We start from the raw sequence: 11871 nt of genomic DNA on the forward strand, positions 1-11871 counted from the left end.
TTTTCCACAGTGTTGCTGAAGAAAACATCATTTGTGTGTGTGTATCCTGGACGTGTAAAGTACACTGATCATGATAGGATGATAACTTTAAAATGTACGACAACTCCAAATGTTTGTCTTTGGTTTACTGGGAAAAACTTTGGAAAAAAACTCAAATTTAATTACATTTAAGTAAATAACATTTTAGAAACCTGTGCAAGTTTTCCTATAAGAAAATGAGTGCAATTTCAACATAATGTGGTTTTTATAGATGCCCATTACACTGAAATGTCAAATAAGATGTCTTCCATTTGCAGCTCCTATTTTGTCTTTGAAATCCATTCCAACCAAAAATACGAAAAAAACGGCTTGAGGTTTTGCTTCATTTGGCAAATGCATTGAAACACCTGATCTGAGGTGCAGTGTTTCTCTTCAGTTCTTTGCAGCGTCGTGCGACAGGCCAGACTGGACCTTTGAGAAACCAGATCTGACTGCAGGCCTCATGTTTGACACTCAGGAGCTTTAAGAGAGACCGAATATTTTGAGAAATATTATGCCTTTGAACCTAGATGCATTATGCATTTCATCTTAAAATCAATTTAAAGGACACTTCACCAACATTACAGACTCGCCACAGGAATCACACATATTCAAGTATTTCACTGTGTCCAGGCTGCGGTACTTGAAAAGCTGCATCATAATGCGCGCCTGTGGAGTTTTAAAGACTTTAGTGTTTTCCAGGCAGCAAAAGGAAATATCACAATTATGTGGTCAAGATGCTGACAGAGCCTGAGGGCAAAAAGAAAACAAGAAAATCTACTGTTCATGTGTCTATCGGCAACAAATACACTATGTTTTATAGTGCGGTTAATGTTTGAATAGAGTTGCACCAGCTATGAGGTAAAGGATACTTTACTGCAATAAGTCAATAACTAGAGTTAGGATTACCTGAAAATGACAATAAAAGCTACACAGTGCGATGGATTAAAACTCCAGGCTGTGATTAGTTGTGTGCCAGTTAAAGCTACACTCATGAGACATTAGACTTGTACAAACAGACTCACACGGCAGGGCATTAATATGCATGGCAGTTATGCGTGAATGCACAAGTGCCTTGTATCAATATTTTATTGTAAAAATAAATAAATATATTTGTCAGGTAATTGCGAAACAGATGGCAGATTTTTATGACAGCGTTGGTCTGTCGGCTTGACAACCCCCATTCCGCCGCAATAAAAATGAGTGAAGTGTGATGAACAGACTGAAAACTATTTCGTTTGGTGAGACAAATGTTGACAAACTTTCTCTTTGGGGACATAATTTGCTGTAGAGCAAAGAATAAATTATATACTGCATGTTATAGCAATAATCAGCATATAACAAGGTGATGAGAATCATATTGCAGCTAAGTAAGTAGGTGGTCCGGTGACGAAGACCGTAGCCTGAAGATCTGGGTCTGACTGTGCTCCAGGGCCGATCGGTGGGGAGCTTGCATGTTCTCCCTTCATGGCACATTAGCCATCTGTGTAAATGTGTGCGTGTCCCCGTGTCAGATTGGAAGAGCTCCATTCCCAGTGAGCGTAGTTTGAAGAATGTTTGATGGTTTTATGGATCTTCCACTTATTATTCTGGTTCATTTGGGTCAGAATTTACTTCGGAGGTCAGTATTTCCGGTCATGGAATCAGTGTAGCACAAACTTATTTTTGTTCACAGGAAAACTTGATTTCAAGTGGGCTTGAGCGATAAAATGATTTCATAAAAACCGATGAATACTGACAATTATTCAGTGCAAAGAGGGACAAATTCATTTCACAATACCCGATCAAGTTGACCTTTTCAAGAAAAAGGTGTGAAGTTTTAACATTAGGTTGAAGAAAAGTAAGACGATAAAAAAAAGTAAAAAATTACACCTTCCAAAGTCTGCCTAAAGGCTTGGTCAGACCTCTGAATGGACAGTTTTGACACACCTAAAGGTAAAAAAATAAATAAATAAAATACAGTGAAGTTCTGCAGAAAGCCTGATAAGGATCCCCTCATTTTAATGAAATCTGTTAGAGCAGGAAGACAATGAAACCTGTGACTGAGCCCCTCCAGAACCAACCACCCCCAGCAGAATGGCATCAGTTTGAAGAAACATGGAACAACAATTAACTAATTACATTTTGAGCTCCGCAGCATCTGAGACATGACGAACACTGAAGGTGATCTGGAAATAAACATGATTGTGAATGAAGTTAAGAAAAGCTTAGATAAAGTTGATCTAATGCACAGAAAAAAACCAAGAGAGGAGGTAAATGACAGCATGAAAGCAACGAGAGAGAAACCATCGGCATTACTTAAATAAGTTTCCCTCCCTCGCTGCTCTTTATGTGCATTGACAGGTGGGTTACTGGTGACCCCCATCGCCTGAGCATATGTCTGTTCTGCAGGTGAGCAGATCGACAGGCGATGGTAAGGAAGAAGAAGTACCCAGCTTTATAAAAGCCTGCTGGCAGTTCACCTGCCGTTGTAATTACACAAACATTAACCCCTTTTACTGCACATTAAAGAAGCTTGAGCGGATCAATGGCCATATACTGTGACAGCAGATGCACAGTTATATATTCACCTGCTGGCTTCTATTCTCAAAGTGATAAAAGAAAGAGCAGATTTGTGTTTTGTTCTCAACAGGCAAATGAGGGATGCTTGTTTTGGTTGTTTTCATCACAGAAGGTTAAAGTGCAATGTGCTGTTAACACAAAAATGCTTCACACATAATATTTAAAGTCATGCTGTGCAGTAAAAAACAAAGCTTAACATAAGAAAGTTTAAAAATACATCTTATTTCAAGCAATCACTTTAACAGGGAGTGTTTTCAAAAACACACTATTAAACTTTGGGTTTCATTTCCTTGTGACTTTCCTGATCTGTGGGCAATCAGCCCTTCTGGCTATGTACGAATTTCCAATTTCACACTGACTCATGCAAAATGAACTGATTTCTCGCAAGACCAAATAAAATGTGAACAAACTGAATTCACCCCATAAAGCTGGACAAATGAATGGACTTTTGATTAGAAATAGATTATTATTAAAAGTATCCGACCTCACATTTCAAATGCAGTTTAAAGATATTTGGAAATTGAACATGAAACACTGAGTGGCAGCAATCGCAAAAAAAGACTGCATGAGATTGGTTTATGTGTCAATTGATCATTTTCCTGATTACAAATTATCGTCCTTGGCCAGTGATGAGGATCGCTGTTGCAGGGGAGCGGAGGTAGACTCTCAGTGCTGCTGGTTATTGTGTGTCGAACATAATGGCTGCACACTCAAACACATTGTTCAGGTTCACAATTTACATAATGCTTTCACCCTGGCATTTCTGGCCTTTTGTGTGTGTGACACAAAAGATAACACTTATAATACACACTTTTGCACAAAGCCAGACACACACACACGCGCGCGCACACACTTGCACAGGTGAGGTCAGCCTGTCTGTTCAGCTTTTACACAGCAGCGAGAGTAATAGAGCTATTCTGGTCTTGAGATTCATGCTTGGCTTTTCATCGGGTCTCTGTTTGTCCGTTTTCCAAAGACAGACCTCTGACACACTGACCGTAACCTGAGGAATAAAGAAGCAGTTTTCCACAAGTCATGGTTCTGAAATAAGTGCTGCAGTGTCACCTCTCAAGGACGGAAAGTTTAGGGACGGCCAGCGGAACGTGTGACTCTTCAACAAGGAGGCTTGATACACTTTGTGAGAAACATAAAAGCCACAAGGTCACATCATTAAGCCTTTCGCTGTAAGGGTCAAATAAGGTGCTGCCTGTACATCGTCCTGTCCAGTATTTATAGCCTCTGAGAAGATCATTTTCAATGACGAACATAAGAAAAGTACAAGCCCTCTGGAGGTTTTAGAGTTGTACATCTAAGTGCCAATGGTCAATGATAAAGGACAGATTTTTTTTTTCAGAAGTGAGAAGATACATGCTGAGGACTTAATTGTAATGTGAGGATTATTAAAACTGAATCAACTGTAATGCTTTGAATATCATCGGAACAGTTAATCCAAGTTTTACTTTGATTCATGTTTCATTTTCTGTAACTGTATAAACACATCTGTGTAAGTTGAAATTGAATTACACTCGGGATTGGTTCGCATGCAAAGGATTTAGGAAGATTTGTTAAATGAAATCACAAAATAAAAGGTGGGTTTTACTTTAACCCTCACAGGATGAATCTCTGCAGCTCAGTCACACTGTGTTACACACTCCCACAAATAATCTAACAATACATAAGAGGAAGTGGGTTCAATGATAATCGTACAAATAGTGTGTTACTTTTTTCTGATAGATTTTTCTTCATCTATCTTAATTAGATTAATGGAGAAATACATATTTTATTGCTTTTTAAAAAAAACTCTTTTTGAGGTCCACATGTGTTTAATTTGAACTGAAGCTGATGAAGCAGTTACTGTCCACACTGCGTCACAAGTAGCAGCAGCATGGACGATGATCACGTTCCTCTTTTGGAAACTTTCCTCTACACTTCAACTGAAGCAACTGTAAGACTCGTGCAATCCAAAGTTAAGTATTTGAATTTTTCAGTTTTCCTGCAACTTCGGTTGAGCATACACTGAAATTGAATTTTTCAGTTTTCAAACTGTGAGTAATGTTAAAGTGCAGTGATCTGAAGACAATGCAAAGAACATTTTTTTTAAAGTATTAATCTAAATCAGAATGGGACTGAGGTGATGAGCAGATGAGCTGTTCAGCTGTTTCCATTATCAGTGAGTCATTTTCAGTGTTAAAAAAGCAAACAATAACAGGTTGAATCCTCTATTGCTGCTTTCATATTAAAGATTCATATTTTCGTTTATTGGTTTTAGGTCAAAAATAGCAAATCGTGGCAACATCTTCAGTTTTCTGAAAGGAAAATGGCACAGTGGCTGCTTTTCTTTATTTTTAAGTGTTTTGAACGTCACACCATCAATAAATGGCAAATAGAATTAGCAGATTTTTACTGGAGTTAAATGCTGGTTTAGTCTCAGTCTGTTACTATGGCAAACATAAACACATATTCAATACTGTTTGCAAAGTGGGAATGCTTTTCCTCTCTGTGAATCACGCCATTTGTTTTCACATAGAAATTTATGTATTTTTCTCCTGAGTCACTGAAATAACCTAAATTAATTTTCTGTCTTGGCATTTTTGTACCGCCTGAATGGCACATTTTTCATTAACATCCACCTTATTATCTACAGTGACAGCCAGAGTGAGGAACTGATTTTTAGTAACTCATAATTATTCCTGACTTCGCCTTCATAAAAGAGCATTAAACTTGAGGAACACTTTTAAGTTCACCTTGCCATTCATGGCAATGAAACCTCAGCAAGCTTGAAGGAAAGATTAAGAACAGAGGGGAATCATAATAAAGGTGACACAGGATGTCTCGTGGGACACATTGCCTTCGGGCATACAGAGAAGAGATCTCGCTTTATAACGCAGAGAAATTTTTTCCTCGCAAAGCATTTATCCACTGGATGCTGGGGCAATATTTATGATACACACAGTGAGGAAATCTGCCTTAAACACACATCAGATTGGATAAATATTTATTTAAGTGAAATAAGGACATGTATGCATTATCCTCACTGATGTAACAAAATTAATATATTAGAAAAATGTATTATTTAAATGGATGAATATGAATTGGCTGACACATAATAACCGCTTGTTCCTAATATCAGAATGAACTTGATATTTATGGAGCCCACGTTTATGATTCAGGTCAGGCAACATGAGAAATGGAGTACAAAAGGTATCACTTGAGTTTGAGCCAAAAACAGAAAGCAGAAGTAAATAAAAAAAGGACACACTAAATTTAGCTTTACATCAATCAAATGCTGAGTCCAAACATAAATCTGTGTAGCATCTGGACATCCATTCACCGCGCGGATGTATTGTATGTATTCACACACTATCTTGTTATTTGGCGAGCTCTCAGCGAGGCACACAAAATGCCACGAGTGTTTGTGCTGATAGATAAATGCTACACTGCCCACCATTACTCACCCTGGCAGTCTCAACTAAGCTGTAGTGTACAAAAGTATGGGGGGGGCGGGTGAGGAAGGGGAGTTTAATGCTTATTTGAAATGCAAAGCAGTTTTCATACACAAATGCATCTGGAGTATTTATTAAAATATTGCAGAAAAAAAGGCTTTAGTCTTTTAACAAAAAAGAAAAAGTATATTAAGTGCAGATTCGCTTATAGTTAGACGTTACTCACCCCAGAGTGGTCATGGTGACAATAGTGTACCAGAAGGAAGCCGGGATGCTGGTGAATTTGCTGGAGCTGGAGCCCTTCTCCGCGTAGAACATGACCGTGGCGAAGATGATGATGGCCATGGTGAGCGAGAAGAGGAGGAAGCCCAGCTCCGACGCGCAGCTCTTGAGCGTGTAACCCAGGATCCGCAGGCCTTGCGAGTGGCGGGAGAACTTGAAGATGCGAAACACTCGGAAGACGCGCAGCGTCACGAAGGCGCCGCTGACGTCCTCGTTGTTGGTCATCACCAGGCCGATGTAGTACGGCAAGATGGCCACCACGTCGATAATGCTCATCACGGAGCGCATGAAGCGGTAGCGGCTCGGCGCGGCAAACAAGCGCATCAGGTACTCCACCGTGAATATCATGACGCAGGCGGTGTCCATGCAGAAGAACGCCACCGTGTAGCGTTCGCCACAAGGCATGTCTTTCTGGTTGGCCGTCGAACCGCAGGGAACCGTCTCAACCACATTGGTGATGACCGAGACGGCGATGAAGAAACCGGTGACGTAGTAGAAGACAAGAGCCATGGTGGAGGTGTGGGGATTCTCGAAGGCCCGCCACATGGTTTCTCTGAAATTCAAGTTGGGCAGCTTCAGGTCTTTGTTTTCTTCCTGGTCATCCTGCAGCCGCTCTAAGTTCTCCCTCTTCCTATCCTTGTACTCTTCGTAGCAGCAATCGCCGATGATCTCAGGGATAATGCCGAAGAAAGTCAACTCCTCGTCGTAGGCCGAGATGCACTCGTGACGAGGGTAGTGCAGCTTCCCAGTTCGGTAGAAGTTGAGGATACTTCTAAAGGCATCAGGATCTCGGTCAAAAAAGTACTCCTTGGTCTCCTCGTTGTAAAAGAAATCTTTCTCAGAGCTGCCCAGCAGGGTGTCGGGGTAGCGGTCCAAAGTGGTTCTCCAGGTCTGAAAACGACGGCCGCTGACATTGAGGATGATCAGTTCATCTTGTCTCTTGGTGTTGTCGCGCGGTGCAACGGGCATGGGGCAGTTGGCTACGGGCATCCAGCCGATGGCTGCAGCCCTGGCAAAAGGGAGCCACGCCGCTACTCCTGCCGCCATGATGAAGCAGAGACTTCCTGTCCTTCAGATTCGACTGTCCTCAAACTGAACTGGCATCTGAAGTACATAAACAATAAGAAGAATGAGGTGAAAACGACCAGTTGCACATGCAATGACCAACCAAACTAGCACTGTTTGGCAGAATGTTGCTATTGAAGCTTGTTACATTTCAGGCTCCAAAATAGTTTCAGCTACTTTAAATCTTCTGTCACTCTGTGCAGCTCTTTTCCAAATCCAACGGTGTCTGCTCAAAATGCCATCCAATTTAAAGGAGCAAATGGATAAATGGCAACGACTAAAGCACAAATGTCAACCAACCGTGAGACATGGGCAACACACAGGAACAGAAACTCTACATAATTTAAATCCACTTGTAACGAAAATCCATTGTCTGAAACAGTTTGTGCGGCTGAAACTCATTTGTTGTGCTGCATTTGTGAATCAAATTACCCGTTTGTGACTCAGTGCACGTTTGCATCAAGTACAGTTTGCTTTACAGTGCATGAAAAGCTCTGAATCAGCGTCCATTCTCCTAATAAAGAAACCTCTATGGCCACACTGTCCGATGGCAGATCAATAGTTGAGCGTTATTGAGAATCACTGTCAAGGGGGGAGACAAACCTGTTGAATGGAAACAAGCTCGAGATTCATCTGATGTTGTAATATTACTGTATGATCCTGACACACAGACATATATAATTTTCATCCTAATCCTATCATATTTGGCATTGAGCATCTCATCAGGTTGTCATTTGAAGCAAACAATCTTTGGCAATTCTTACTGCATTCAGAAGAACAGCGGTCCTGTTTTTCCCACTGAAAATCCCTCTGCCATCAAAGTCGCTCAAGACATCTGGTTACTTGACACATGCCAATTTCGAAGCCAATTTAACATTTCCAAACAATGAAACTGAGTTGGAAAAAAATAATAACATGTATCAACGCACTCACCGAAAAGCAGACGGAGTGGAGAAGGGAACAAAATCCCAACTCTACCAAAGAAAGACCAAAGAGTTTGCACGAGGTCCTCAGTTACAAGTGAGAGAAGGGAGCGCGGATCCATCCAGCGAGCAGCGCCTCTCCGCCGCGCGAGCCAAGCCGAGCCGAGCCGATCCGAGCCGAGCACTCCCGAACCGCCGAGGCACGGCCGCTCAGCGGGACCCGCGGCACTCACTGGAACCTGCAGCGGGAATCGAGGGCTTCTTCCCCGCCCTGACGGATCATTACATCCTGGCTCGTTTGTTTCCACCCCGTCAGTGTTTGGAAAGTGAAATGTGGCGAGGAGCCGCTCGCGCCTCCTTTTTCTCCTGCTCAAAGTACAGCGCGCGCCTCTCTCTCCGCGCTGCTCCCTGTCGTCCGTCCTCCTCCCCTCCGCCTCACTTTACCAGCGTTTTGTGACAGACGAGACTCACCTGCCACTCCGGCTCCATCCAATACCGTGCGGCTATGCCAGGTCGATTATGCTGAAAACGCCGCAATTTATGGGAAATAACTTAAAGGAACGCTAATAGGCTTAAGTAGTATTAAAATAAGCTCAAATATAGCAATAACGCGGCTTGTTAAATCCCAAATAGATTTGGTTGCCTTTAATTAAAGCTGCTGGACGATTCAGAGCTGCTGAAAAGTACGGGAACCTTTGCTGATTTCTTTGTTCTAACAGTGCACCTCATGCATTTGGGAAATCTTTTTTGTTTACGTGTTAAATTGAGCCATTTTTTTGTGTACAAATGTGAGCAATCCCTCTCCAAAGAACTTTCTCTGATATTGTCCATTCTTCTTGTTTTGAGCTCAAGGTGCAGGCAATCTGATTGACACGTCTGTATGTAGAGAGAGATCAAGATGAGATTCTTCAACCAGTAGCAGTCCAATTTCTCCACAGCCTGAGCTCAAACTCTATCCAGGTCACCCCACAGAGTGGGCTTTATCGGAGACTAGACTACCTCCGAAATCAGGGAGTGGAGAGGATGAAATTGCAATCCTGACCTCTACCTCAATGATCTTGGTAGGATCAGCTTTGGTGTTTGCCATTTGTGAGAAAGAAAAAAAACTCTTTAGACAAAATAAAGTTTAGTCAAGAACTTCATAATATAAACAATTTTAAGACAAAAGTTGAGCTGTTGCAAGACAATAAGCCTACAACACAACAAGGCAGAACAAGCCTACAGTGTGAATTTGATTGAATTTTAAGGTTACTGTTTTTGCAGAAATTTAGTATTCCTCAATAATTACAATCATCTGTCTGTCTGTCAATAGTCTGTGTAATGCACCCCAGTGCCATACTTCCAAACAGAAATTAAGTGTCTTAAGTAGTGTGGCAGCCTGCGGGTGGGCCTGGTGATATTCTGCCTTCATCTCTTGTGTTTCTGTTGCAGGTATCTGTGGGCGGACTTACCTGAGAATTGCAATGATGCAGCACACCTGAGCATGCTGGGAACATGAAGGCTTTAAAACCCAGCTGCACAGCATTCTCTCTTTCCTCCCTGACCTGCAGACTGGCTTCTTTTGGTTATTTCTTTTTGTGTTACGGGACTCATGCACATTTACACTTACTCATTCACACTTGACACTGCACACACATTTATTGATCTTCACTCCGGCATGATTTGTCTATTTAATTCAACTTTATGTTAATCGCTGCAGATTGTGTGGTCTCCCTCTTTTGTCACACAGTGTTGAGCCAGGTTGTGATAATAGTGTGAGTAATGTTTTACTTGTCAAGAAAGGACTTTGCTCCTCCTAACACTTTAATGCATCATGGTACTTTTGCACTTCCATATTTCTAGTTTCCTACAGACCTTAGTCTAATTTCACACCCAAAAATGTATATTTTTACACAATCCTACTATTTTAACTTGGTTAATGATTAAATTTGGCAACATAAATCTATCTTTATTCAAATTTATTGATGATGTACGATTTAGATCAAACTATGTTTCTAATTTGGTCCTGTCGTGGTTGTCTGGTTCTTGCTTGCACCCTGTGGACGATTTAGTTTGTAGTTTTTCATGCTCTCAGAATAAGCAGGGATCGTCTTCTCATACATGAACAGGTTAGAGAGCACTGGTTACATACAAGCAATATTCAAACTATAGTGTGGCCCCCTTTAGGACAAAGTCTTCATTAAAATGACGAATCACTGCATGAAACTAGTGTTGTTGGGACATTTCCACATGGATTCCATCTGAAGATACTGTATTCATCCTAGAAGCTTTTTTACTCAGAAGAAGGAAACAGAGCAGATAAATATTTCTGTTCCTATGAATCCTCAGCAACTGCCTGCTGACACTCAGAGCTGACTCTCCAAGACGCATGATGAACAATGCACATGGGCACACAAGAATACAAATTTTGGACATTTCTGAATACTAATTTAGCTAAATGTCTCATTTAAACTGGCGTGTGTGCATTGGAATAAAATGGTTGGCACCAAACGGTGGTTGGTTGCAGATCTGCAGGGACTGCTGCTTGAAGGTTGTTGGCCTGTACCAGTAGTCCTACTTCCCACTTATCCTCATTTGGACACACGGGCCAGAGCTCTCCAGGTGATTGGCAAATACTGAAAGCGAGATGGGATGGGATGCATGCTGGGACAGCAGGCTGAGGGTGGCGGACATCAACAGAACTCATCAGAAAGGCCAGTGACGTGGTGCAGGCGGAGACGGGCTTTACAGGTGGTCTCAGAGAGGATCTGGTCCAAACTGAAGTCCATTCTGGACAATTATTCTCATCCCTTCCTTGATGTCCTGGTCAGAATCAGGAGAAGCTTCGGTAAGAGACTCAAACCACCAAAGAGTAGCACAAAGCACCACAGGAGAGCCTTCATTCCTGTGGCAATAAGACTCTAAACTCTTCTCTCTAAATATCATTTGTTGTGTTTTTCCTGTTGATTTCCTTCCTCTTTGCTGATATCAGTCATATCTTTGCCCCGTTTTTATATAGATATTTATTCAACTTCATCCTATCGTCTTGATATTTCATCCTGATGCTATTCATTCTGTGTTCATCATAAAGGAGGAAAAATCCCCCCAAAAAATCTTTGAATCAAATATTCATCAACAGACAAATTACTCTGGATTCAAATGAAAGCAGAACATTATTGGCATTAATAAAGCTAAGTCAGTTGTGAATAGATCATAAACTTCACAATTGGAATTGACATCGAGTGAAAAAGATTGCCATTTTTATGCACAAGTATTGGAATTTCTAATACACAAGTAAGGAGGCTCCAGGGTAAAAAAAAAAAAAGAAAAAAAAAAAAAAAGAGAACCACTGATTTTATGGAACAGACAGCTTGCAAAGCATGTAAAACAAAACTTGGACATTGCTTGCGGTGTCCCCCAGGGGTCAGTGTTGGGTCCAAAACACTTCCTCTTATGTATAAATGAGGTGTGAAGTTTCCAACATTTTAAAAGGAATTCCCATGTAGTAATAGAGATCACATGCCTGCAAATGGACAATAAAACCATTGTTTATGCTGCAAAAACAGTCAAGAAGAATAACTCACGACACCGATTACAAA

The 11871-nt window shown here is 41.3% G+C and overlaps 1 protein-coding gene across 2 annotated transcripts in view; it reads right to left on the minus strand.

Annotated features, from left to right (window-relative positions):
• Nucleotides 1-8496, minus strand: part of LOC115388790 (potassium voltage-gated channel subfamily D member 3-like) — a 111653-nt gene extending 103157 nt beyond the window's left edge. The window contains exons 1-2 of one of the 2 annotated variants that reach the window (XM_030092064.1): nt 8304-8496; nt 6250-7409 (exon numbers count right to left, since the gene is read on the minus strand). In XM_030092064.1, the coding sequence (XP_029947924.1) occupies nt 6250-7352 (1103 nt within the window). In that variant the 5' untranslated portion in view covers nt 7353-7409; nt 8304-8496. The remainder of the gene's footprint in view (nt 1-6249; nt 7410-8303) is intronic. The other variant, XM_030092063.1, reaches the window with a different exon arrangement.
• Nucleotides 8497-11871: the final 3375 nt, after the last annotated feature.

Source organism: Salarias fasciatus, chromosome 5 (genome assembly GCF_902148845.1).
Source record: "Salarias fasciatus chromosome 5, fSalaFa1.1, whole genome shotgun sequence".
In the NCBI taxonomy this organism is placed as follows: domain Eukaryota; kingdom Metazoa; phylum Chordata; class Actinopteri; order Blenniiformes; family Blenniidae; genus Salarias; species Salarias fasciatus.